The sequence below is a fragment of the Exophiala dermatitidis genome (genome assembly GCF_000230625.1).
Source record: "Exophiala dermatitidis NIH/UT8656 unplaced genomic scaffold supercont1.2, whole genome shotgun sequence".
NCBI lineage: Eukaryota > Fungi > Ascomycota > Eurotiomycetes > Chaetothyriales > Herpotrichiellaceae > Exophiala > Exophiala dermatitidis.
The window spans coordinates 1,600,521-1,626,496 of NW_008751647.1; the positions used below are offsets into that span (position 1 = coordinate 1,600,521).

Below are 25,976 nucleotides of genomic sequence, written 5' to 3' on the forward strand. Positions count from 1 at the left end.
TGTAAAGATCCTCGTGTCCTCGCCCACGTCGCCTCCGCTGTCACCTTTCTGTGGAGGTTCTGTCAGGACTTCTGCCCCCCTTTATCTGCACGGATACAACTATTGATCCAACTATCGCATAAATAGATGGGCGAAGAACTGCCGCTGCTACACCTTGCTTTTTTTCCCCTGCACATTAACACACCACCCTTCCAATCATTAGTCTTCGCTTGATCCTTGAACACAAGGATATCTTTCTTTAACGTCCAATCTTTCTTCCCCTTTCGTGCACGCCTACTCCTTGGGATCTCGAGAGACTGATCCTTGTCCGCTCGCTATTAATCCAATCGCTGCTTTCACACTCCGGAGAGCCTACTAAATCCATATATCTGAATTGAATCCTGCATTCTCGTCGAAACCTACGCCATGGCATCCGGAATACCATATACGCCGAAACCGGCCACGGACATCTTTACTCCCTATCAGACGGACATCAACCGGCGCGAATGCAAACGCACCGTGCCGATGAGAGTGCTGGCCCTCGGTCTAGGAAGGACGGGGACAGCCTCGCTTCGCGCAGCTCTCCAGGAGCTGGGATACACTGACACGTACCACATGATGTCCGCCAGCGTTGAGAACCCGCCAGATTGTCTGTGCTGGATGGATGCCTTTGCTGCGAAGTACGAAGGAAAGGGAAAGTTCGGCCGTGAAGAATGGGACGCTCTGCTCGGTCACTGCCAGGCGGTTTGCGACTGGCCGGCTGTGGCATTTGCCAAAGAACTGATTGAGGCTTACCCAGAAGCCAAGGTCATTATCACCACGAGAGATGTCGATTCATGGCACAAGTCGGTCATGAAGACGGTCAACTGGCGTGCCAATGACCCGGAGCTCAAAGCTGTCGCCAACTTCGACTGGGCCGCTGGTCTGTATTATCCCATGCTACGCAAGTTCTGGACCTACTTCTTCTACGACGACTTCGAGAACCGTGGCAAAGAAAGGTTCCACGACTACTACAAGGAGATTCGAGAACTTGTGCCGGCTGGCGAGTTGCTCGAGTACCGAGTTAGCTCGGGCTGGGAGCCTCTGTGCGACTTCCTTGGTGAACCCGTGCCGGAGACACCATTTCCCAAGTCCAACGACGCGGAGCATTTTGTGCAGAGATGCCGAACACAGAACCGCAAACAGATGATGAATGTCGTCTTCCGTGCTCTGGTTGTCGGAGTTCCTGTTGTGGCCACTGCTTTGTCGGCAACGTTCGCCTACACCCATTACCTGCCCAAGTTCGCACACAGTGCCATCTGGCCAACAAGCTCTTAGGGAGGCAGGGTATTTGTATATAGTTTGGAGTTTGCATCTACTCGTGGCGTTGTAACAAGCTTGATTTGTACTTCAATCTCGGGTCTACCAAACAGGTTGCTAATATTGATATGAGCGAGTGCATTTTTCTCTTCTTGAGAGATGAGGCCTTCGGTGAACTTTTCTTCTGGGACGGGCAGGAGGGTTGGAGTTTGTCAGTTGCCAGCCGGTTTGCAATATCGAGCTATAGACATGCCGACTGTGCATGAATTAAAAAAGACTTCTGGACAGATGGCTCGAGCGATCTTTGTTGCTTGCCTATTGCCAATGGGTCGTCCATGCAACAGTCGCATTGTCTTAATAGAATCAATCATTTGTGCTCGGCTCGATGTCTATCTCATTCTCAAACTTTGTCTCTACGCTCCATTGACTTCGACGTGCTCAAGTGGTGACCGAGGTCGAGGCACCCAAACAACAGGTAATCAGCGAGGCGCCATGCATTGAATTGAACCAAAAGGGTGCCAGACCAAACGGCACTAATTGGAGCCCCCGAAGTGTGGGTGATGCTGTTGACAATTTGCTACGAACGACAGCAATAAGGAGAGCGTTTCACAATCCAGGCCGATCACGGAACATAGCAGCGGCAGTCAATCGCGGTCACACCGAAAGAAAAAAAGTTACCAAACCCTGTTGTCGAGGACGCGTCATGTGAAGGCGATCCGGACAGGGGTCCCATAATGGCCTGGCGACAAAGCGACCCACGTCCGAGTGATGAGTTGGCCAGCCACGTTCCCTGGTGAAAACCCGGGATCGAGTATGCCCATACTCTTGTTACGACTACCATCAATAATGCCTTACGTCCTTGACAATGGTCCCTGACGCGGCACAGACTCCGTTCAGGAGTGGCTCTGACGATTCCGATTTTTTGCCAGCAGCTGGCTGACCCATCGAGCAAGACTCACAAGGCTATCTACTACCGATGTCCATTCTTCTGTTTCAGGTGCAGATAACCTTTTGAAACACGATCGAGGAACATCTCTTTCCCTTGACAGAATCTACGTTGTAAACCCTCGGCTTCGACGGGTGGCATATCCCCCCGGGTCCGCGCTTGGCCCTTGGTGGTCGATTAGCCGTTGAACATCTAATTATCCTACTCGTCTTGAATATCGTGCCCTATTCGATACACCTTGTTGGCCGTCGAGATTGATGCTGGGCCAGGCTGGAACTGGGATCCAACAACCGGGAGCGATGCCATGAGGACGTCTCTGCATCTAGTTGTATACTGTTGGCTGATATGCCTATTTTCTTGGAGGACAGTCGCCGACAATAAGTCACAACCCATCTCCATCTTTCGCTCGGTAAGCCGACCTGCATCATAAGTATGTCGACGGACAAGAGTCCATTAACGAAAGGCCAAACATACAGAGACCCGATTTACAGGCACCCATCCTGACAGTCTTGACGAGTGTTCCGGAGAAAGTGGCGCCGGGTTACTACTTTGTTGCCCCTTATCAACAAGCCCAGGAGACCATTCACATATACGACAATGAAGCGGTAAGTGCGTCGGAGCCTCGGCGGTTCTTTGAGTCATCTTGACAAGTCACGCAAACTGACATTTTGTCTTATAGAACTTGATCTATTCAGGCTTCGGCAGTGCCGGGCCCGGAATCATCCATGCGCCTCAGACATGCATGTACCAAGGCGAAGTTCATCTTTGTTTCTACCAAGGCACGCAAATGGTGGGCTGGGGTCACGGCCACGGGGTGATTATGGACAAACACTACCGGGTAGTCAAGTCGGTCGAACCGGCCAGCTACCAAGCGTCGTCGGACATGCACGAGTTTCGACTCATAGATGACGGCAGAAGTGCCTTAATGACCCAGTACCTGCGCAGCGTCTACGACCTGTGCCCGTGGAACCTATGCGACGGGCTCGGTTACATCCAGCAAGGGGCGTTCCAGGAGATTGACGTTGAGACGGGCGAGCTGCTGTTCGAATGGCAGAGTCTGGACCACGTCGACCCGAACGAAAGCTACGTCGGCCCCGGCACCACCGAGATCAGCGGCAGTGGCCAGCAACCCGACAGCCCTTGGGACTACTTCCATATCAACTCAATCGACAAGAACGAACAGGGTGACTACCTGATTTCCGCCCGACACGTTTCGGCCGTCTATAAGATCTCCGGAGTCGACGGACACGTCATGTGGCGACTGAACGGTGCCAAGTCGGACTACTACTTGGACGGGTTTTCTTTCTCGTTCCAGCACGACGCCCGCTTCGTGTCGGACAACGTGACACATACGGTTATATCGCTCTTCGACAACGGCTCCAATGGGTTCAATCAGACCCAGCCGCATTCGACAGGCCAGATCATCAGCCTCGACCACCGGACGAAAGTCGCAACATGTTTATTGAAGCTCGACCCGCCGCCGGTTGTCGAGGGAAAAGTAGGAGGAGGACACATCTCCAAGTCGCAGGGAAACATGCAACGGCTGCCGAACGGCAACTTTTTGCTCGGGTGGGGCAACGATGCCTTTTGGACCGAGTACGCCGCGACGGATGACCACGAGGTGGTCTTCTACGGCACGTTGGGCTGGACCAACCTCATGAACTACCGTGTTCACAAGTTCGACAATTGGGTCGGTCGTCCGCTGACCAAGCCGGCGTTGTGGACGTATTCGAAACATGGCGACAATGCAACAACAGAAAAAATGACGCTCTATGTCTCGTGGAACGGAGCCACCGAGGTCAAAGCCTGGCGGTTCTTTGGATCTGACGACGACAAGATGGATCGCGACTTGAAACATGGTCGCATCTGGGCAATGCTAAGCACCGACCCGGTGCCCAAATCCGGGTTTGAAACGGTCTACTTTTATCCTCAAATGTACCGCTTCACTTACGCGGAAGCGCTCGACAAGGACGGAAATGTGCTGGGCACATCGGCCGTGGCAAAAACATATGTCCCCAATCACCAAATGCAAGAGCATTGCGACGACCTGGCCTGTCGCTTCATGCCGACCCAGGAAGAGCGCGAACAATATGCTGCTCAGCAGCGGGAGAAAGAAGAACAGGAGAAGTTGAACCGCCAGGAGCGGACGCGGCTGCGGGCCCGGGTCAAGAAAAGCGTCGAACTCTACGCCGGCACTTTTGGTCTGTTGGCCTTTTTCACTGTCTTGCTTGTTCTGTTGGTTACGAGGAACTTTGTGTCGCGACCACTTTATTTCGTGGTTCATCGCGTTGGCTCGTTGGCGCGCAAGATAATTGATAGACGGGACGATGGCATTGGCTTGAGAGGGAACAGCCTGCCCAGATATAAGGCTCTATCGCGGGATGATCACGAGGCTGATCATGAGCATGGTAATGACTGAACTGATTAAAACAAAAGCGAAAACTCAACTTGGACGAACTACTAGTGCCCAAGGGTTCTCTACGGCGCGAACACCCAGTGGAAGGATCCGGTGTGATTGTCGCTGAACACTAATGTATGTTTGTGTTGGTAGTATGTGGATGTATGCCTTGGTTGGCCAACCAACGTTATGATAGTGAATCACGGATAGATATTAGATACCTACCTATGTACAGTCTTTGTTTGTATCGACCGTCTGGGATGAACGACGCCTCGACTAGTAGCTGAGACATAATGACCCCAGACTCGACTCTTCCTGATTTGATATTGGTTATTTGAAAGAAAAAAGCCCATCAACATCAAGAGGGTTTCGAGGATCAGCTGGATCTTACAATAACAGCGAAGACTGCAAGATTAGATTGCAAGAGACCCTCGAGAAAGGGGAAGAAACAGAATAAAGGAGGCACAGAAGCTGAGTGTGCTACCGAGCGAGCGAGCGAGCGAGCGAACGACTATGGTCTGTATCTCAACGGTCCGATGTCGAGAGACGCACCCAGTTTCTGAAGGTGACTCCTGAGCAGTCTGAGCTTAGCCAGCCTCGCCGCAGGGTACTAGTACGCGTAAACCAGCGGGGCACGGGCGGGCGTCGCACCACCAGCCTCGACGTACTGTAATGCACATCCTGAGAACGCCATGATGAGCACCACCCACTGCATGCTTGGAAAATCTCGCAGCCCTTGAGAATCAAACCACGATATCTTGACGATACCAGAAAACGACGGCCGAGCCCTAGAGGGCGAGGACGGAAAACAAAACCCCCTTTTAGTCGGTCGCTCGGTCCGTATGTTTTTGTCCCTGTTGTCGTCCTCGACGCCTGATTGGGAACTGAAAACTGAAGTGCAGTGCGCGGAAGATCCCATCTCTGCATAAAAAAGTAACAAACCCAAAGGGGATACACGAGAACGACAGACGTCGCCAAGAGTGCCATTGGAAGAGAGACGTGTTGGAGAAATTTGTACAATAGTGTATACTACTGATGGTAGTGCACAGTAGTATATTGGACAGTAACCATGTTAGCGGTAGATGCAGCGATGCAGCGATGGTTGACAGAACCTTCAAGTTCCCCTGTTCTGCCTCGTGTTTGTGATTGTGATCGATCCTCCCCTTTGTGTCTGCTTGGTTTTCTTTTTCTCCTGACAGACAGATGAACCGTCAAGTTGGGCAAAGTGAATGATAATAAAAAATCCCTACAGGGCCCCAGTAGTGACAGGTCCGTGATCAAATGTCAAAGCTGTCAGAACTTCAATCGTTCAGGGACCCGGCCGGAGACGGACTCCGCACATGCCAGTCAGTGCCCAACAAACCAATTCAGTTTTCGCTTCGTACCTTGGTCGACTATAACTCGTGACGCGGCGATCCACGCATTGCAGCACAAGCAAAAAGACGTTGCGTGGCTGATTCGCCACTCGTATCGTTGGTGTCTGTCCCGGGCCACTTGGGCCCCCCTGTCGATAACCCCCCGACACTCGGGGCAAGTAGTGGGCGCCACATCCCTCATGACCACCGATTGTCGAATGTGCCGCGCGCGCTGCCAGTGCTGCTGGCAATACTATTATGGCTGTGTTGTAATGAATCTTCTTTCTATATTCTTTTCTGGACTACATTGTCCAACAAAAAAAGATAATCACGAGTTCCGATATCTAGACTCTCGACGAGAAACCGGGGCGTAACAGTAAAGATATCAACAGACATCTTTGCTGTCTTCAATCACACGTATGAGCGCTTGACTGCTGCTCGTAACTATTGGAGTACCGCGGATTCTGAGATACCTGATCAACAATTGATTCAGGTATCGACGATTCCCACCAGCCCCTTCAAGTTTCTTCTCTAGAGGCCACATACAGTATCTGCGCAAGCAACAGAGTTTCCCGCAGATAACAGTGTCACCTACCTTTTCTGCCGGCTTGCGGCAACACCATTACCAACAATGGCGCAAGACGTCGAGTCAAGGAATAGACCGAGCGGGCCACCGTCGTGGGCATCGATCCCTAACAAATTCCAGCTCTTCGTCATTTGCAGTGTCCGAATCGCAGACTTCTTCCAGCAAGCGGCCATCCAGGCATACATGTTTTACCAGCTCAAGTCATTCTCGCCGTCTGCTCCGGACAGCCAGATTTCCTTCGAGGCCGGCGTGTTGCAGGGAGTGTTCACGGCGGCGCAAGTGTTCACGGGCATACTGTGGGGCAGGGTGGCCGACTCACCGAAGTTTGGGAGAAAGAGTGTTCTCCTGATCGGGCTGACGGGACAAGGACTGAGTTGCGTGGGCGTGGCGTTCTCTGGAAGTTTCACGACCGCCGCCGTGTGGAGGTGTTTAGGAGGCGCGGTCAATGCGACGGTCGGAGGGGCGCGAACCTCGTTGGCAGAATGCACCGAGAAGAGATACCACCCGAAAACGTTTCTACTGTTGCCCTTGGCTTGGAACATTGCCAACATCTTCGGTCCGCTGGTCGGCGGGCTCCTGTCCGACCCCGTGGCCAACTACCCGGGGCTATTTGGGCCGAACTCGACCTTCGGGGGCGCGGAGGGCGTCTCCTGGCTCAAGAAGTTCCCCTACGCAGCTCCGAATCTGTTCTGTGCATTCGTCCTTTTCGCCGATGCGGGCCTTGTCTGGCTGGGACTGCGCGAGACCCTGATCACCAAGAAAGACCAGCGCGACCCCGGACTCGACCTCGCCGAAACCATTCGCATTCGCCTCCGCAATCTCCTTTTCAAGCGCTTCGGATATACCCAGCTCAACCAAAGCGATGCCGTAGGAGGAATTGGCGACGATGACGACGACGAGGGAACTATGGCCTCCGGGGTGCAGCTCACGGATCTGCCTGTGAAAAAGGAAGTGGACACCATGGTGATGACGGAGCAATCAGCCAAGGGCACCGCCAGTATGAGCGACATGTCGACGCCTCCAGAGGCGCCCAAAACCTCACCACCGTTCTACCACGCCCTCACACGCAATGTGCTCCTGGTGCTGGCGACGGTGGCGATCATGGATTTCCAGATGGGCGGCTTCACGTCTTTGTGGACCATGTTCCTGTCGTCGGCGCGGCGGACAGACGAGGAGAAGACCACCGTGCATCTCCCGTTCGTCTTCACCGGTGGCCTACAGTTTTCTCTGCCTACGATCGGGCTGGCCATGTCCATTCTGGGCTTCATCGGCATCTTCCTGCAGCTCACATTGTATCCGTCCGTCAACGCGCGGTTCGGCCTGCTCCGTTCGTTCCGCTGGTCGCTGTTCGCGTTCCCTGTCGCCTATGCGCTCGCGCCGTATCTGTCGCTGCTGATTTCGCATTCGTTCCTGCTATGGGTGGGCATTGTTGTTGTCGTTTTGTTGCAGGTCTCCGCCCGCACCTTCGCCATTCCGGGCTCGGTCTTGCTAATCAACAACTCGAGCCCCAGTCCCGCCATGCTTGGGACTATCCACGGTATGGGCGCCGCCACGTCCAGTGCCTTCCGGACCATCGGCCCTATCGTCGCCGGTCATTGGTATGCGCAGGGCTTGCAAATGGGGGTCATTGGCTGGGCGTGGTGGTGCTTGAGTTTGGTTTCTCTGCTTGGGGTGGTGCCGAGCTACTGGGCCCGAGATGGGCGGTAGAGTAGAGGATCTCGCAATTGCGTGGAGGTAAACGCGGTGCGCGCAACCATTCTAGCTTGAATTGTGTTAATAAAATACTAGATAAACAAGTCATGAGCCGGACTGTAGTAGCATTTCCGGACCGACATGCTGTGCTGCAAGGTGTATGCAATGTTGTACGTCCACACGTATCTCAGGCTCTTGTCGTGTTGTGGTTGACCACAACCGAACCCAATAATAGATGTCTGCGGCCCCCACGCTCCGAACCACATCCGAGTCTGGGATGTACAACTTGAAGGTCACTGTAACGGCATCATCGGTTCTTTGAAGTGTTGAGGTATAGAAGACAATCGATATGTTGTTTCACCCGTTTGACCAGCGAGCTTCCTTTGCTTGGCGCATGTTGCAGCTTGGGCTCCGACCTCAAGTTCAGCCTCTTGACAACTGCTTCAGCCTGCTACGCCCACTGTGGTCGACACATCCCTTGTCTCAACCACGCCCACGCGAAACGCCACCACCACGGCACGACCGTACCTTTCCCCTTCGTCACAATGCTGCGACGTCGAGGACTTCTGCATGTTGGTCTCAACAACCTCAAGGGCAGGTCCAGGGGAAGAACGGGCATATTGCAGCTCTAATCATGGTGGGTGTTGAAGGAGTATATTAATGTGACCGGCTCCTCATCAAGTTCCATACTTCATCTCCATCAGAGTCCGCAACCATACGTTCTTTTGTCTAAGCATAGCAGCTGGTTCTGTTTGTTCTTGTCGATCATTGTGTTTTTGTCCTTGGACCCTTGCATCAGTTCAATCGTTCATTGCAGTTGATCAGTTTTCCCCATTTCAACTATCGTTGCAAAAAAGTACCATCATAATGTACTTCTCACCTGCCGCAATCCTTCTCGGCCTTGTGGCCCTTTCCGCGGCCACTCCCACTGGTGTCAAGCCCGTGGTCAAGAGAGCCCTCACTGCTCGACCATACAGCCAATTCCAGGTGTCCGATGGTGTGGCGGGCAATGCGCTGGCCGAAGTCAACGCCCAGTTCCCCGTAAGTACCATAAAATCCCCCCGAACGAAGCTTGCCTTTTAAAACGTCCGCCCCCACCGTGAGCATGAAAGCTGACAGAAGCCTTCATTAGATCGACACTTCTGATCTAGCCTCCGTTTCTGCGGCGGATCTCAAAATCATCAACGATGCTCGTGAAACAGCGGAGGACGCCGAAACGGGTACGGGCGGGTTCAACGACCAAATCGCCGCTGCTTCAGGCGCCGATGCCACGGCGCTACAGAACGGAAAGATCAAGAACAAGGTGCTTAAGCTGCAGCTGGAAGTTCTGGCGTTGCAGATCAAGGCTGCGCAAGGAGACGGCGATCAGGATAAGATCGACGAGGAAATCACCAAATTGAACAAGAACGTGGCTCTGGATAAGAAGGCTGCGGGCCAGGACAGTGTTGGTGTGAGTAACACTTTTACTGGCTAGGAGGATTCGGTTGTACAACTACACAGAATTTGATACAGTACTCTATCGTTTCAGCCTTCCAAACACCCAGATCATGGGCCTTCAACCATACACCAATGTGTCGAGAGCAGTTAGGGTAGGTAGTTATACTTGACCTAGCTTCATCCAGACTTGTTGAGCTATTAACACCGTGACCTAAGGTACTGTGCGGACCCGCCGACACAAATCAGATTAGTTTCTACACCAGAATCAAAGCGCGCCTCGGTGCAGCATGATCAATAGGGACGGTAAGTGGCTGGCTTCAGTATCAATAGTACCAAGTCTATAATAAGTTGGGTAGTAGTAGTATTCAAGTTAATTCCGGCTTTTCCTTGTTCCTCTGCGGTGTTCACGTGCCGTAGGAGGAACTTGGAAGGAGGAAGGCACGACGCGCCAGTGCTTGCTCCAGACGCGTGTTGCTGATTGATTTCAATTTAAGCGCGTCTTCATCGCGTTTCAGCCTTACGTGCCTGGAAAACTGCAAACTGCAGGTGCTGGCACCGCACTGCGTACAGTAACAGTAGTACCAACTACACCTCAGCGCCCTCACACGGTTCGCCTGATTCCACTACAGTCCCTTCAGGACCTGCCGACCCGATCCGAACCTGCGCATGTCCATCAAACAAACCTCTGAATGTCCGGCCGACTCGACGACTCCCCTGCTTTATCTTCCTCCCTGTGCTACATTGGCCTAGTAGCATCTCATCAAGATGCAGGCGGCTTCCGTTCCACGAGTCCCCGAATTGCCCAATGAAGTCTTGCAGAACATCATTGACCGCCTTCAACTGCAGGCGCTCAAGAATGTCCGTCTGACCTGCAAGTTGTTTGCCACAATGGCAGAGCCCCGACTCTTCCAGCTCATGGTCTTGGTTCCATACATCGACTGTCTCGAAGGGTTTGCGTCTTTGATGCGCAACAACCCTAGTATCGCACGACACGTCAAAACTATCCATTATCAAGCCGACTGGAGATACCACCCTGCAGAGGCAGGGTTTTCAGATGCAGCAACTCAAGCCCTCACGAAGAGCCTAGTTCGCAATGGCCTTCGAGGCCTCCATGACGAGGTCATGGAGGTAATGTTGCTGTCAGAGTGTCTTAGAACGCTTCCCTCGTTACGCGAGGCCATAATACAAGAAGAGACAACCGTCAATGACAGACTCGGGTATCCATTTTGGCCTCCCTCCTACTTTGTCCGACTGTTCGGAGAGAAGGATCATTATGAACTCGATCGACTCCATCAGCGAAGTTATGATGACTGCATTGTCGCATCTTCGAAACCATTTCTAATGTCATGCCATGCGGCCGGGCTAAAATTGCCTGAACTTTACGTGACCGATCTTAACGCGCGAACCTTCCTTGAGCCCTGGGACAAGGTGGGTCCTCTCAAGGAACTTTCCATGTATCGCGCCGTCTTTGCGCAACTCAGAGTCCTGAGGCTGTTTCTTCAACCGAGACCGGCTCGACTGCTCAGCAGCAGCAGCCGTCGTAACTTGGCAAGTCTGCTGACTGCCGCATCAAAGCTCGAGACCCTGTTCTTGAGCCTCACAGACAACCAAGTCTCCAGATTACGCAACAATTCTCCTGAGGATTCTTGGCTGTCTTGCATACTAAGGGACGGAGACGGTAAGATTACTGAAAGTGCCATTTGGCCTCATTTGAAATCCCTGGATCTGTCCTGCCTACTCTGTCAGGAAGCCGAGTTGGTTGCCCTGGCCCGTAATCACAGGCATACCTTGAAGCATCTGGGGCTCGCAGACATAACACTGGTTCCCAGTGTTGGCCAGGTTTCTCCTCCCTGCTGGGTGCGTACTCTGAAAGAGATCAGGCCTTTCAAGATCGACGTTGCAATGTGCTCGTACTTTTCGAACGGGGAGTCCCAAGTGTGGAACGTCGCAGCCACTGTAGTGCCTATAGCGAATTCTCTTAAGGATTCGCTCATGAGGTGGTTGCGCGGAATAGGAAGTGACGAGTGTCCAGTTGAGAGGTGCGCCGTTGCCGTTGGCCACCAAATATCCGAGAAGGGACCAGCCAAGCAGGACCTTTTCAAGGGCGATAGCACCTTCACAGTCCAGATGATCGACGACGAGGATAGTGAGCTTAACGGCTCTGATGATTTCAGTGACGAAATCTACGGTACTTTCAACGACTGGGATGATGAGGAGTTTGATTCAGACGGCTACCCATACTATGACGGCTATGCAGACGAGGTGCTGAGGATGTTCGACGCAATTCATTCTCATCTTTGAGCACAACTTCCTAAGTGCTGGCGGAACCTTGTTGGTTCGTTCTCCAATCGGAGAGTCGGCCGAAATCGGCGAATTGAGTCTCAGCCATCTTCCCTCTATCGAAACGACATGTGTCTCTACGCAGTTTTCGGGGTTCGAATTCTCAAAGCGACACAATGCAGAATAACACGGACGACGTCAACTATGTGCGAGACGCCGTGTGAGTTATTTGGAAGAGACCGCATTGCAGTGTCCGACTCCGGGAAGCATCAGTGGCGACGTTACTGTGAAATCATCAGGCAGGGCTCTCTCTGAAACTATCGAGCGCAATTTCAATGCCGACGAGGACCGCTCACGTAGCCGTGCAATCGTGGCATAGCACTTGTCGCTCTTTCCATGCTGAGTACTGCTGGAGGACAGGGTTTCGCATGATGGGATATGATACCTAGGACTGTCGCCGTTATGTCCTACTCCTGCCAAAGACAGACCACCGCGGTCCTTCGGATCTTGCTATGCTGCACAAAAAGTCCACGGTTACCATCATCGTCCAAGCCATGACAATGTTGTTTGGCCTGACAGAGAACGAGAACCAGGGCTGGAACGCACGGCACAGAGAGTGCATCACTTTGATCCACGTTGGGAGCAGGAGGTTGGGCGGTTCTTTCATTTCTTTTTTACCAGTCACGCACAATCGGACGGACCCCTGCCGCGAGCGGGAATTTTCTACGGGCTAGTTAGGCTGTATGGGCTGATGTTACTGACGTGGGCATGATTGAGTTATATTATTGGCGAAAGAGGGCAATTCTGCGATGCGGCCATCAATCAGTCCTAGTGGCAGAACAAAGGTAACGCAAAAGCCATGGTCAGCATGAAATCATGACGGATAGTAATGGCAAGAATGGAAAGCAGCCCTTCTCGGGGATTCATCATTAGTCTCTTCGTATCTCTAGCGCACTGAATAGCAGCAAAAAGAGGCACACTTTTGGACCCCATTCGAGTTCAGGGTTGTCATTGAAATCGCCCTATTAGTGGCACGTCCATGCCGTCTCCTCTCAAATTGTGATGAACGAGACTTTTGTGGAGACGTTAACCATCCAATTGCACTCCGAGTGCAATACACTGCTTCTGAGCCCCCAGGACGCCAGGCTTGATCCGTGATGGAATGAAAAAGGAAAAAGAGGAAGAAAATCTGTATTCTGTCCACTCGACGGCTCGTCGGCCGAAGTTCATGAAAACCACTTTTTTCAAAACGCTCAAGACGTGACTTGCTGAAGGGGGTATCATCTCGTATCATGTCACTTGCTTGGAAGAAGGGGAAGAAAGGGGAAAGGGGGACATCGCTTCGTTTCATGCATGGGCAAAGGTGCGCGCAACTGCCGATGAGCTTCAGGCCAGATGTTGTTCGCTCAATGCGCGAAGGGAGGTGGGTAGACAAAGCCCGGTTGATGAGGGTGATGGTCCTGCTCGAAGTGGCCGAAGAAGTTGTCGTCGACCTCGACCTCGTAGTCCATGGTCACTGGCGGGGTGTAGTGGCCGAAACCATCGTCGTGACCGTCGGTGGGACCCAGGTCTGCGTCAGCATCAGCATCAGCGTCGTTATCATCGTCTTCGGCGCCGGGTCTGGATAGTTCGGCACGGGAGTTTTGGGTGGAAGTCGGATATTCGCCCGAAGGGTAATGGTAAGAAGTGCCGTAGTGGAAGATCTGGCTGCCGCACATGGTCATGGATCCAGATAGAAGAGAGTCATAGGCCCCGCCTTCATCATCCATCTCATTTCCAGAGTTGTCAGCCTCTGCTTCTGCTTGCGTTTCTGACTGTCTGGGAAATGACAGGTCAGCACCAGGATTGTGTGCTAGATTTGTGGCTGCAACTCCTGTGAGAGAGGCGATGGTGGACGACTTCTTGACCCCCTTGTCTGAGCGAGGCTTGCGCTTCTTAAACGCCTGACCTGGTTCGGGGCTGCCATTGAGATCACCGGAATCTTCCTGTCCCGCCTTGCGTTTCTTCTCGCGGATGGCCCGCTTGGACTCCAAGCCAAGATGTGCAGTCCGGACATGCTCCTCCAGACTCGCCTTGCTAGTGAAGCTGCGGTTGCAGCCATAGACGGCAACATCTGGTTGATCGGCAAGTTCTTCCGGCAGAGTGATTTCTGTCTTGCCGCAGACGAAGTCGCGGTGGTTTTCATGGACAGTTTTGATGTGAACATTCAGATTACCCTTCTTGGTGAACTTTTTGCCACAACCAGGGTGGGTGCAGGGGAACATGGTTGCGTTTTCTGCGGCTTTGTTGGGAGGCAGGATCCCATGCTGGATTTCCAGGTGTCGAGTCAACTCCTTGTTGGTGATGAACGAAGTAGGACAGAGTGAACAGGTTGGTGGATGGACTTCAATAATATGAGCACGGAGTTCTCCATAGGTCGCAAAGGAGGCCACAATCAAGTTCTCTGGATTGATACCATCAGTTGGATTGGCGAGTACCGCTGCATTTTGAGCCATGCATTCTGAACAGGAGAACCGCGTGGGGTCATGCTTGGCTCTTTGATGAGTGCGTAGATTCTCGGCGGTGTCGTAGGCTTTTGTACACGGAAGGCCGGTGACAGAGTCGAGTTCTGTGCATTGAAAGGGTTTGATGTTCTGGTGAGCAGACAAGATGTGTCGATCTAGGGTTTCTTGCTTGCGGAAGGTCTGGTTGCAGCCAGGATGGCCACGGCATCTGAATCTTTCTTTGGCCTCATGTGCCTGGATATGACGCCGCAGTCTGGTTCCAGTAGCAAAACTTGCATCACAGCCTGCCCATGTGCATTTGTAGTCCCTGACATCGCTGTGAGCGCTCTTGACGTGATGATTCAAATGGCTCGCTCGTAGAAAGGCTTTGGTGCATGGAGGGTGCGGGCAGACGAAAGGTCGGGTATTGGTGTGAGATCGGATGTGCTCGGCGAGTCTGGCCTGCCGGTTGAACGCCTTGTCGCAGTTTTCCCAGGGACATTTCAGCGTCTTCTGGCGACAGGGTGGAAGGGCGGTGGATGGGGGAGTAGAGGCCGGAGTGTCGTCGATCTGAGTCGGTGGTTCGTCCTCAGAGCTGACCATCTCGTAATCATCCAGGTCGAACTCATCGTCAGACTCTGTCTTCGCCATGACAGTGGACTTGCCGCAACGTTGTTGCCGGCTGTGATCAGGGATTCGAGCACCGCGAAAAGAAAAATCACGGCCTGACCTGGTCTACAGTGATGGGCTTGAAGACTGAGCCAATGGCGGAGTTGTGGGGAGATATTTTTCGGATGGCAGCTGGTTGGTCCGCGCCAGGAAAAGTCGCAGTCCAGTTGTTGACGGTCTCTCACTTCAGTTGCGCGCCGCAGGCACTAAAAGCAATCATGTGATCAGATCTGCGTTTGTCTATCCGAGTCACGTGGTGAGGCGGACCCTTGTCACTATTTTTTGTTTCTATACTGCAGTGGTACTGCACTCCAGTGTCCCGATCTCAAGGCTCTACAAATTTGTTCCCGGAACCTAAAGTACCATTGTCTTCACTCATCAAAACCGTCGCAGTGTGGTGTCCAGCGCGCTGACAGTGCAAGATGTCTGACTACGGTGATGAGGGCGGGTGAGTACTTTTGAATCCTCTTTTTCGCGCTCCGTTTGTCTGCGACCGACTAACACCTTTGTTTGCCTACAGCTACGGCCAAGACGAAGCCGATGAGACCTTCTACGAGCCAGAAGAAACCGTCGAGGAGTTTGCCCCCGACGTCGAAATCGATGAGGCCGCGATCGAGGACCGAGCAAATGCGGAGGATGGGGACGAGCGAACTGTGGTGACCGGTGATCCGAACCAGAACGTTCAGAAGCCGTCAAGCGATGCGGACAAGAAAATCCCGGACGACAAGAGGAGCACTACTCCATACATGACAAAATACGAGCGAGCGCGAGTTTTGGGTACGCGAGCTCTGCAGATCAGGTAACCACTGCCGCCAGCCTTTCTGTACACGATCTAAACTGACTCGATGTAGCATGAATGCGCCCGTTCTGGTCGATCTGGAAGGCGAGACCGACCCCTTACAGATTGCGATCAAGGAGTTGAACCAGAAGAAGATTCCACTTGTGGTCCGCCGCTATCTACCTGATGGATGGTAAGGAAGGCCTAACAAGAATATCGATCCAAGTGCTGATATCTTGGCTAGGTACGAAGACTGGACTTGCGAAGAATTGCTGTGATCCTACGCACTAGTCCACATGCCTCACCGATTGCATCGCTGCGCTATGGCGACCTCTGTACGATTAGATCACTCTACCTGTCGAATTGATTTGCCGACCGTGTTCTTGCCCCGAACCAACGCTGCCTCATAACTTTCAGAAAGTTGAGCATCCGATCTGCGCAGCCAGGACTGGAGCACCATCGAAGTGTACGACCATCTCTGTTCCAACCGCTTTCTCCGTCCAGGAGCCTAGGGCCAAACTAGAAAGCAAGACGCGACTGGAGCGTCAAGTTCAAATGCGGCCGGCTGCCACCGCCTGAGATTGACCTGACGGATGCCATGTGTTTGTGCAAGTTTCTTGTCCAACTACCAGAGGAAGCCAGCTGAATGGCCCCCAATTATGATTCCAGAGGAAGGCTTTGGATTCTACAAGTTTCGAGCTCGTTGTTCCGCACATGCTTCCGACCAGCAACGAAAGCGCGACCAAAACTCTTGCGCCATAGCACTCCCACGGCATTCGGTCGCAACGAATTACGATTCATGTATGTCATTTCCAACAAGCCAACTGACCAGTGGCAAGACCTCTGTCTGAAATCCCTTCACCGTGTATCTGGCCGTTCCTGGTTGCATGCGACATTGTACACCATAACTGCCGCCTCAGGCGATGAATTTGCCCTCCATCGCTTAGCGTATGGCAATGCGCGGTTCCTCAATTCACCCTCGGGCAAATTCTGTCCGGTGAACCTGCTCAAAGCTTCCTGCAAGACGGGTGGTTAATCCCCGTTCAGTCGACCAAGCCCATTTACAACCCCGCAGCTTCCGAAGCATCTACTTGGCCCTTGAGCCTATTAGGAACGCAGCTTAGGAACGCAGCTTGCCATGAGTGAGGCACCTGGGGAAGAGTTAGGTCGACATCAGACCAGGATACGTGAGGAATGTCTCGGTGAAAGCAATAGGGGACCCTGGCGGGAGATGGAGATGATGAACGGAATAGACTACGGGGTAGAAAAATGATGCATTCCGAGAGATCAAACATGCAGAAAGACGATAGGATTCCGTAAGAAGGTTCTTGCCGCTATGCAATCGTTTGATTTGATTCTGGAGTAGTGGTATCGGAGAACATTCATCTAGACTCCTTTCCCCTTTAACTACGGTAAAAAACAACCAGCTTGGACTGCGGTAGACCTGCAGTATTGTCTGTCTTGTCCAAGTGAGTCCATGTCCAGGAACTCCTCGCCCGAATCTCACCGCTTCAACCACTTCAAGTTTCTGCGACCTGCTTGCTAGTTTTCTAGCGACAGATGCTGTTGTCATCCAAGTAAGCTAGATAGATTAGTAATGAGTATCGCTGCCGAGTGCTGGACAAAACAAGATGTCCATCACCATCCGGACCGTAGTGATGGCAGTGGGGTCAGCTTCAGTCCGCAATCGGCTCGTCAGGTATCAAGCTTTGCTATCTTCCTCCGCGGTCCTGAGTCCGTTGAACCATACCAATGATGTCTCGCCGCATTGAGCTCAGAAGGAAGGAGACCTTGTAGGCAGTTGATCTCCCAACGCCTAGTGAATAATGTTGGCGGCTGCAAGGGAAAACGTCCTCTTCAGATCAGCTGGTTTCGTGGACATGGCCGGTGCACTCATGTGGGGCGCACAATCAGCGTCCTTTCGAGGCCGAGGTAAGTGGAAAGCATGGGCTGTTCGACATTGTTTCTTCATCCGCACATGTTCCACTGCGGGAAGAAGGTCATTCCTCCTGCCGAAGAAAAAACAAGACCGGACCAGACCGGACCCAACAGTTGCTCATCAGCATGCCGTCCGTCCGTCTGGCTATCTTCTGTTTGTGGCTCAGTCAAACCGAACTCGAGGAGATCGCTTCACAATCCAGGCCTTCAGTTTCTCATCCCAGACGGCCCCTTCGACTTCAGGCATGCGGTGTGGTTTCTGCTCCCGGCGCGGCACCTTGATCTCAGTGTATTTCTCATGATCGTCTCGTGGAAGTCTTTCAGCCTCTGGTTTGGGTGAGCGCTTGTAGACCCGAACTTCCTCTGCTGGGCGATGAACTTTCTTCACTCGAACCTTTTCCCAACGGACCGGCTCAAGCTGCACATCTTCCTGCTTGGCTTTCTTCTTCTCCGCGTCTGCGGCGGGCTTCTCTTGTTTCACATGGATCGGCTCGCGGATTATAATGTTAGGAGAAGGGTGCGCTGGTTGATCTGCTGCTTTGCATCTCTTGTGGGCTCCAACCGTGATGGATATGCCACCTGGTGTTCCGCTATTCCCCACGATAATGTGCTTTGTCCCGTCTTCAAGTCCGCCAATGTCAATTCTGATGCCGTTGTTGTCAACTGGCTTCTTGTCGTCGGCACATCGAGGATGATGATGGTTATGTTTGTCCTTGGCTCTCAAATGCTCAACTTGAACCACTTCCACGTGACCCGCCTCAGCTAGGTTCTCATACACTTCGACAAACTCCTCACGAGGCTTGGACTTTGGTGGAGTGTACTTCTTGCGCACGAGATAGAGCTTTCCGGAGGGTGAGCGTTCAACATGCATCTTGTCATGGCGTGGAGGCGATGCACGAATTTTGATAAGGGCAAAGATCATGACTGTGGGGGAAGGAGTAGAAATAGTAGTGGTAGGCAAGCAATCAAACGTGAACCCGAGGGCACAGTTAAAGAACAGCAAGGGCTCTGACTGTAGGAAGGATTTGTGCTGGGTAATAAGGCTTGTTGTCACCTGTTTGCAGAGTGAAGTGACAAGGTGAGGCTGAGTGAAGTGGATGAAGGAGTGATAAAGTCACCATTACAAAAGTGAAGGATATACTTGACCTCTGTTCCTGCACCGTTTGCCTGAGACATGACGATGGCTTCAATGATCTTTGTGAAGAAGAAGGAAGTGCTCATAGTCATTAGTACTATAAAGGGCACGAGGGAGGATGCAGCCATGCTTGGGCGAGAGTAAAGAAAGTGAATGCCGTGGGCTGTGTTTGCCTGCGAGGGGAACCCTAGTCATTCATCCAATGTCGATGACATTGTAGATGGGCATTGTGATGGTAGCATGGCACACCCAGATCGCTTTATCTTAGGTCCCGGGATGTATTGGTAGAAGCGCTCACCAGATAGCCTTGATCAGGTGGACAAACGAAAAGCCAGGCAGCCTCGAGAAGGTGGAGGGGGTGTGGCTCGCAGACTTTGGGACAAAGCCGCGAATGTATGGTGCATGCGTCGTTCTACAGCATTGAAAGAAGACATCATTGTATAGACGACCGCCAGCACCAAGAAAGATGGTTGTACTTGATCGCAGGAAGTAGAACAATGAGATGATGTTGACTCTGGGATGTGAAACGAGTTGAGAGGCCCACTAGTACTGATTAGGATGGTGCAACTTCAACTGGAATATTACATAGTATAATCCCACGGAGTGTCCACTGTCTGACGCTGTATTACCGGACATCCATAGTAGGACGCAAAATTTGCTTAGCGTCCGTGAAAAAAAGATTTTGTCAGTCAGCTGTATTACCACCTGGTCTGAAACGTCCGCGGTCCGCCCATCATAGGACTGTACCTACCTAGGTAGGTACCCACTAGGTAGGTAGTAGTAGGCAGGTAGTAGTGACACTACCAGGCATACTCATACTGCTACTATGCACACCTCAACATCGAGAGCCAATGCCAACTCTACAAGTAATAGCCTAAAAATCATAGGCAATCATCCTGCGCAGTGCATCCTGTTGCTTGAACTAGAAATCAGCGCCTACATACCTAGGCATTCAATCACCTGCAATTCGTGTCGGCGTCAACGTCAATGTTGATCAGAAGGACCTATTCCACACCGCACCAGCAACGATCTTGCACACATTCTCTTGGTCAAGTTGAGCTTAACACTTCGAGTTCCCTGTGCGACCACCACGTGTTTTGCTGAGGTGAAATCTCGCCAAGCTCATTTCGTAGGGCCGTATGTCAGCTTCCGCACCGCTTGCGCCCTTTCAAGGATGAGACGAGTCGTTCTCTGGATTGCTTGGTGCTAGTCCGTTGATGCCGCGAAAGCGAAGCAGCAGCCCCATCATACTATCGTCACTTGCATTGAGTGTGCAATCTGAAAAGGCAAAGGCTTGAGTAGGCAAGTATGGCTGGGCAGCACTGAGGCAGTGCGCCATATCCTGAAACTCGTTCACTGCTATTCAATCATAACTTTGACTTCGGCTGTTCGACAGGTTACTCATCAGACCGCATGGAGGGGAGAGCTAAGGACGGACCTGAGCAGTCTCCGACGACTCAGCAGCATGGGTCAGGATCCAGTTTGCAACGTCCTTTGCGAACTGCTCTCCGACTCCCTCCGGCTCCGCGTGGAGCTTGTGGTAGGCGTCCGGATACGAATGGAACACCTTGTCGCCGTTGGGAGCTTCGAGGACATCAAACAATCTTTGGGCAGCGGTAGGAGAGACGACACGATCGCTGGTGCCGTGCGCTACCCACACAGGACAAGGGACTCTCGTGGTCAAACCATCAACCTTGCGGCCGTGAGATAGCGCTGAAAGATCGCCTGCCCGCTGGAGTAGACCCTTGAGGCCTTCGAGTGTTCCTGTATCATGACATAGCGGGTCGTCGACCCACTCTTGTCGGACTTTGGCGGACCGTGACATGTACGTTGCGTGGAGTTTCTGCTTCATTTGTCTGTGCGGTAGAACCATGGCGGCCAGTTTCCCGGCAGAAACAAGTAGTGGTGAGGGCTGCTCGGATGGGTCGAGCTCGACGTAGGGTGCTTCGAGAAGGAGACCTCGTATGGGTGGCCGATTCGAGAATTTCGGCGATGTAGACAGCGTGTAACATAAAGCCTCGCCGCCGCCCATGCTGTGTCCCATCAGGAACAATGGTTTGCCGTGCGTCTCGGGTAGCGAGGCCACATGCAGCACGAAATCGTGTATGTCGAACAAAACGAGACTTGTTGGCCCTGTCAATCCGCGCTCATCTGGCTTGCGGACCGAGCGGCCCCAGCCTCGTTGGTCGAAGCCGTATACGGCGATATTGCATGGAGATGAGCTGAGAGTCGGGAAGAACTCGTAGTATGCTGAAGGTGTAGGATGTCAGTGGCACAATAGCCTTCTCTGGAGGTCCCATCCTTATGGACGCCCCTGGACGTACCGTTGATATGGTCAGAGAAGCCATGAAGAAAAATGAGTACGGCTGATATTTGTCCAGATGAAGGCTCCATGGAACGCGTGAGTCAGCACCTGCTATGAAAGGCGCGGCGGACCGCGAGGTAACCATCATGATAAAACGTCCAAGACAGTATCACTAGAGGGTAGCTGTAGTCTCACCTTCCACGTCTTCTTGTACAGCTTCGTGCCATCACTCGTGGTGAATTCCCCTTCCATGACGCGGAGATGAATCCTTCGCTCCAATATTTGGATATGAGAATGTAGAAATCAGGGGAGATATGATCCAAGAAGTAACCTCTTATGCTCTGTATCTCGGGTTCTTCGAAGAATAACACAAATTACATGGTCCCCGATCAGATGAGGGTCTGAAGCATGTGCTTATTTCATGCTCGTTGTTGCCGAGGCCTCATGGTATGTAAGATCAAATGACGTGTCATTGGTTGTCAGCTGGAAACATTATGGGGACGTCAATCAACAACAGCATCCTGATCCTCTTGGTTACCAGGGATCAACATGCTGCACAGCTCGCACTGATGAACGGAGCGATATTCCGCGCAACTGCGTCTATTCCGGCGGCTGGAATGGCTGCACTGTCCCAGGAGGGCTTTCGGGGAACTCCTATCCTGCCATGGTACACGAGGCTGCGAGGGGAAGAGTGGATGCAAAGCACCCCTGTGTTAGGTGAGAGCCATCAGCTCCATCGATCGGCCAGCCTTGCGGTACCGGACGTCAAGACAAGACCTCGCCGTTACGGACCGATCAAGGTATGGGCTCTCAGAAAAAGACAGTTCGTTCGGGCAAAGCTCCATAGCATTGCTCGCTCAGCGCGGTAAGTGTTTGGCACGGATATCATCCACAGCCAGAGCATATGATCACGCAAAAAAGAAAATCAATCCCAGCCTAACAAACCGGAAAAATCGCCAAAAAAAAAAAAACAAGCCTCGCTTCTGTCTTGACCAGAAACGAGACCCCCGAAAACCTGTCCTCCATGTTATAATTGGGCAACGAAGGGCAGGGGAGGCGCCTGGGCTGTGCTGGGGGGCGAGTCACGATGGGGCGAGGGGGACGAAGGGGCTGGGCCGGCCCTGGGCTTGGGTCACGTCACGACGAAAGGGGGGACGAAGTTCGAACAGGTTTTCAGTGGCTCCTTAAGCGATCCATGGAGAGTCTCGGCAACCAGGTCCTGGTCCTCCTGCCAACCCGCCCGGCCGCAGAAAATTTGCGAGGTCAAGACAAGCACTGCATGCGGTTTACGGCCGGTATGGTCGGCCCTCGAACCGGGCACGACCGGCAGTGGGGCAAATATTACTGGCAGGAAGGACCCGGAAGGAGACTCGGATCGAAGGACTACTATGATGTCGGAAACGGCGTGTTGACTCCGCCTCCTTGACCGTTAGGCCACGGAGGCTGAATCACCAAGAAGCCAGGCGACAGTAGTCCTTGAAGTTGGAAGGAATTCAGTCGACGAAATATATCAAGTGTTAAGCTACTCTATTGTTCTGTGGGTGGGGCCGGTGAGCAGGTGAACACACTGACCAGGCTGTGATGAAGCTGAAGTGAGAGGAAGGGAAGCACGAAAGTCGAGACGATAGGAGGGGCTCACGTGAGGTTCTACGTTACAGATTCCTAGGGTGGCTACAGATTCTATTATGGCGGGTGACGGTAAGGTATCCTATAATCAGCCCCCCTATACGGAAGGGCTATGCACAGTGCGTGTAAGGAACGCTATGCTATCATGGTCTTTGCAGGATCGGTCAATAGCATGCTACTTTACGTCACAGACAAGCAACAGAGCATCCACGGAACGGTACGCAAAAGAATCGTGTGAAATGAGGACGGGCATAACGGATATTGTGTGTGTCTGACCCCTATGATATTTGTGATATATCATCCCCAGGACAGAGTCATTCCTTCTCCACCCTCCAGAAGAAGACTTTCTTGTCGAAGCCTCCACTAACTAGGATCTCGTCCTTTTCACCAGCCTCCCAACCAGCATACAACGTCCGTACCTTTGTGCCGACCTCATGTGCCCGGAGAGTGGCCACGACTTTGCCGCTCTGGGTGTCCACGCCACGGATGACTCCATCGTCTGCATTGATGAATACTCCCTGGCCTCCTGGACGCCAAACAACCTGCGGTGTGGAGTATGGTGTCTGGGGTGCCATAGTGGAGACATGTAGCTTAATTGCTGAGTCTTCACGGTCCTGAAGAGCGAGAGCAGCACGAGCTTGCGAGGCTGGAGTCACCGTTTGGGAATCGGTCACTGCAGCGGTATTCGTGTTGGGATCGTACGTGGCGGTGGGGAACAGGAGACGCACAATGATCAGCTTCATATGTGGTAAGTGTGACGTTGCAACGGCCAAAAGTTGTGGATCAGTCGGACAGACAGCTAGACACGACGGGGTGAATGCGACCCATGCGTTGGAGTGCGGCGCCAGATTTTGTTTGCCGGTCTCTTGCACTGAGTACGTCGTTTCACTACCCCGAGAAGAGGCAGACTCCTGGGATGTAGGTGTGATGCGGTAGTAATATAGAAATGTGGAGTCTCGTCGTGAGACGACAAGATATAGGTCCGACGTGTCCGGGTGTCGGACGAGAACCATTGATTCCGGATTCGTCTGCATCGTGATAGTGCGTATTGGATCACGTAGAAGGCCCGGTATATATGGTTCATCATTGGTACGCGAGACGTGTGCATTGGGCTCGAAGTTTGTGGCCAACTCAAATTCCGGCGCGTAGATGTGGACCTTTTGATCCCACCCTGCTGTCGCCACGATCCATCTTCCTTGCTGAGTAAGTCCCGAAACGACATGGACGGCGTATTTCAAGTGATCGCGGCACTTGTCCAGGAGACGACCTTCGGAATCGTGCAGTGCAAGCTGCCCCGACATTGAGGTGGAGAAGACGTAGCCTCCAGGCAGTGTGCTGATGGAAAGCACTGGACTGGCATGAGCATCCGACACGGTGCCCAAGAGAGCAAAAGGCGCATTCGTTGAAATACGGTTCCATGATCGATCCGCTGCAGTAACAAAGATGACTCCATCATCGGCCTCGTTCTCTTGATGCCCGCTTACGCAGAGCACATTGGACCTGACGGAGATCTGGGGCTCCACAGCTTTGGAGGGTGCTGGCAGCGACCAGCCGGTTTGCAGGCCATCGCCTTTCTTTTCGAATGCTAGGCTCGCGTCGAACTGTTTCTTCTCCTCCAGGATCTTCTCTATAGTCCAGTCGCCGGGATTGGTGACGCCTGCATTTTCAGGCAGCCCTGCTTCGGCGAGGAATGCTTCAAGAGTCTGCTCTCGGTAAGATTAGGCTGAATTATATTATGGGCTTACGCACTTCACTGTAATGATTTGCTTTCAGAAATCTAGCGACGATCACGGCCGCCGAGTCTGTGGCAGGCATTCTGGGCGTGCAAGACAGATCATCAGCCGGTGTCGTTGACGCCAGATGATGTTGTCATGCAAAATGTCATCACGTGATCGGACTCTGCTTCATGGTTCTACGGAGACAGGCAACATATCAGGAGAAGTTGTCGAGGGCAGATTTGCCTTTAAAGCCTCAAAATCAGGCTTGCGGGTAACAACAATGCTGAGAATGGGCTGCGTAGATTGTCATCCTCTCATTGCTTGGATTCTTCTTGCGGTGCCCCCATTCCATACCGGGTCTTGTATGCTCGAGGACTCTCGTAGTCTTTCTTACTTGCAGCCCACATGCCCTTCCTCTTTGTCTTTGCCCACCATTCAGCCTTTCGGTATTTCTTCTCCAAGCCTTTGCCGAACTCGGCGCCTGTTTTGGCTTCGTACACGGTGGCCAGCCCAGCCCGTAACATTTGGAGGCCCACGTCCCGCCGAAGGAGTCCCTTCCACACATAGGCTGTCCCAACGACCCTGCTGTACTGATCTATCTTGTAAACATACGTCCTCACTCGCTTACCCAGGATGTAAGCCGTAAGCCAATTGAGGGCCTCCTGCGCGTAAGGCTGCGAAGGTCGACCGAAATGTGCGAGCTCCGGTGCGTCAATACCGGCAAGACGGACATGAATCTTGAAAGACGTCAACGTAATCCTCCAAAGTACTTGCTCTCGTTCACTTACGGTCTGACCCTTCAGCTGCTTCTTATCTGTGGGAACCCGTCGACCAGGAAACCATCCCCAGCCCGCAAGTCGACCACCAGGAGTGTGATAAATCCGAAAGTTATCCCCATCTCCTACGCTCGTAACTGTTCCTACGATGCTCCTGCGACGAAAGAAGCCGGGGTTGATGTTGGTTGCTTGAGGAATTCTCTTGAGGTAGGCCTTGTAGAACTTGAAACAGCCAAGCGAAGCAGCAGTCAACACGGCAGCAGCAGCGATGGTCTGCGGCTCAGCAAAAGTCCACAGCTTCGAGGAAGTTGGCCCATGGGGTGCATGCTGTACAGAAGTAGAGTCCTCCGCGGTTATTGTGGTCGATGATTCCAGGCTTCCAGTGGCCTTTGGGCGCTCGTTGTACTTGATCTCGGGCTCATCCTTTGTCGACGAGGACCACGGATTGGGCCATGGCATGGCGAGCTTGCCCAACCTCAATTGCTGAGGCCCAGCAATTGTTTGTCAATGCTGGCTTCAGTTTGCGGGGAGATGGTTGACGTTTACTATGGAGGAGCGCACAAACCTCAGCCGTCA

At 52.7% G+C, this 25,976-nt stretch overlaps 12 protein-coding genes across 12 annotated transcripts; 6 read left to right on the plus strand and 6 right to left on the minus strand.

Moving 5' to 3' along the window:
- Window positions 1-405: 405 nt before the first annotated feature.
- On the plus strand, window positions 406-1,296 carry HMPREF1120_02089 (uncharacterized protein; the record flags this gene model as incomplete). Its single annotated transcript, XM_009156122.1, has 1 exon — window positions 406-1,296. The coding sequence occupies one exon, from the start codon at window positions 406-408 to the stop codon at window positions 1,294-1,296; it is 891 nt and encodes a 296-aa protein (XP_009154370.1).
- A 1,232-nt stretch (window positions 1,297-2,528) lies between these two features.
- HMPREF1120_02090 (uncharacterized protein) lies at window positions 2,529-4,643 on the plus strand (the record flags this gene model as incomplete). The annotated part of the gene is made up of 3 exons (XM_009156123.1): window positions 2,529-2,633; window positions 2,701-2,829; window positions 2,904-4,643. 3 exons carry the CDS (start codon window positions 2,529-2,531, stop codon window positions 4,641-4,643), a joined length of 1,974 nt encoding a protein of 657 aa, XP_009154371.1.
- Window positions 4,644-4,832: 189 nt separating this feature from the next.
- HMPREF1120_02091 (uncharacterized protein) lies at window positions 4,833-6,036 on the minus strand. Its single transcript, XM_009156124.1, has one exon. It carries the CDS (start codon window positions 5,607-5,609, stop codon window positions 5,148-5,150), a length of 462 nt encoding a protein of 153 aa, XP_009154372.1. The 5' UTR covers window positions 5,610-6,036; the 3' UTR covers window positions 4,833-5,147.
- A 572-nt stretch (window positions 6,037-6,608) lies between these two features.
- Window positions 6,609-8,270, plus strand: HMPREF1120_02092 (uncharacterized protein; the record flags this gene model as incomplete). The annotated part of the gene is made up of 1 exon (XM_009156125.1): window positions 6,609-8,270. One exon carries the CDS (start codon window positions 6,609-6,611, stop codon window positions 8,268-8,270), a length of 1,662 nt encoding a protein of 553 aa, XP_009154373.1.
- Window positions 8,271-9,122: 852 nt separating this feature from the next.
- HMPREF1120_02093 (uncharacterized protein) lies at window positions 9,123-9,729 on the plus strand (the record flags this gene model as incomplete). The annotated part of the gene is made up of 2 exons (XM_009156126.1): window positions 9,123-9,296; window positions 9,388-9,729. The coding sequence occupies 2 exons, from the start codon at window positions 9,123-9,125 to the stop codon at window positions 9,727-9,729; spliced, it is 516 nt and encodes a 171-aa protein (XP_009154374.1).
- A 728-nt stretch (window positions 9,730-10,457) lies between these two features.
- On the plus strand, window positions 10,458-11,993 carry HMPREF1120_02094 (uncharacterized protein; the record flags this gene model as incomplete). Its single annotated transcript, XM_009156127.1, has 1 exon — window positions 10,458-11,993. One exon carries the CDS (start codon window positions 10,458-10,460, stop codon window positions 11,991-11,993), a length of 1,536 nt encoding a protein of 511 aa, XP_009154375.1.
- An 878-nt stretch (window positions 11,994-12,871) lies between these two features.
- Window positions 12,872-15,249, minus strand: HMPREF1120_02095 (general transcription factor IIIA). The gene has a single exon (XM_009156128.1). The coding sequence runs from the start codon at window positions 15,104-15,106 to the stop codon at window positions 13,379-13,381; it is 1,728 nt and encodes a 575-aa protein (XP_009154376.1). The 5' UTR covers window positions 15,107-15,249; the 3' UTR covers window positions 12,872-13,378.
- A 297-nt stretch (window positions 15,250-15,546) lies between these two features.
- HMPREF1120_02096 (DNA-directed RNA Polymerase II subunit F) lies at window positions 15,547-16,180 on the plus strand (the record flags this gene model as incomplete). Its single annotated transcript, XM_009156129.1, has 4 exons — window positions 15,547-15,572; window positions 15,645-15,923; window positions 15,976-16,095; window positions 16,147-16,180. 4 exons carry the CDS (start codon window positions 15,547-15,549, stop codon window positions 16,178-16,180), a joined length of 459 nt encoding a protein of 152 aa, XP_009154377.1.
- Window positions 16,181-17,230: 1,050 nt separating this feature from the next.
- On the minus strand, window positions 17,231-19,441 carry HMPREF1120_02097 (uncharacterized protein). Its single transcript, XM_009156130.1, has one exon. The coding sequence runs from the start codon at window positions 18,760-18,762 to the stop codon at window positions 18,004-18,006; it is 759 nt and encodes a 252-aa protein (XP_009154378.1). The 5' UTR covers window positions 18,763-19,441; the 3' UTR covers window positions 17,231-18,003.
- Window positions 19,442-19,512: 71 nt separating this feature from the next.
- On the minus strand, window positions 19,513-21,771 carry HMPREF1120_02098 (alpha/beta hydrolase). Its single transcript, XM_009156131.1, has 3 exons — window positions 21,476-21,771; window positions 21,300-21,363; window positions 19,513-21,225 (listed from the first exon to the last, which is right to left on the minus strand). Exons 1-3 carry the CDS (start codon window positions 21,530-21,532, stop codon window positions 20,402-20,404), a joined length of 945 nt encoding a protein of 314 aa, XP_009154379.1. The 5' UTR covers window positions 21,533-21,771; the 3' UTR covers window positions 19,513-20,401.
- Window positions 21,772-23,220: 1,449 nt separating this feature from the next.
- On the minus strand, window positions 23,221-24,721 carry HMPREF1120_02099 (uncharacterized protein; the record flags this gene model as incomplete). The annotated part of the gene is made up of 2 exons (XM_009156132.1): window positions 23,221-24,609; window positions 24,656-24,721. The coding sequence occupies 2 exons, from the start codon at window positions 24,719-24,721 to the stop codon at window positions 23,221-23,223; spliced, it is 1,455 nt and encodes a 484-aa protein (XP_009154380.1).
- Window positions 24,722-24,938: 217 nt separating this feature from the next.
- Window positions 24,939-25,859, minus strand: HMPREF1120_02100 (uncharacterized protein; the record flags this gene model as incomplete). Its single annotated transcript, XM_009156133.1, has 1 exon — window positions 24,939-25,859. The coding sequence occupies one exon, from the start codon at window positions 25,857-25,859 to the stop codon at window positions 24,939-24,941; it is 921 nt and encodes a 306-aa protein (XP_009154381.1).
- Window positions 25,860-25,976: the final 117 nt, after the last annotated feature.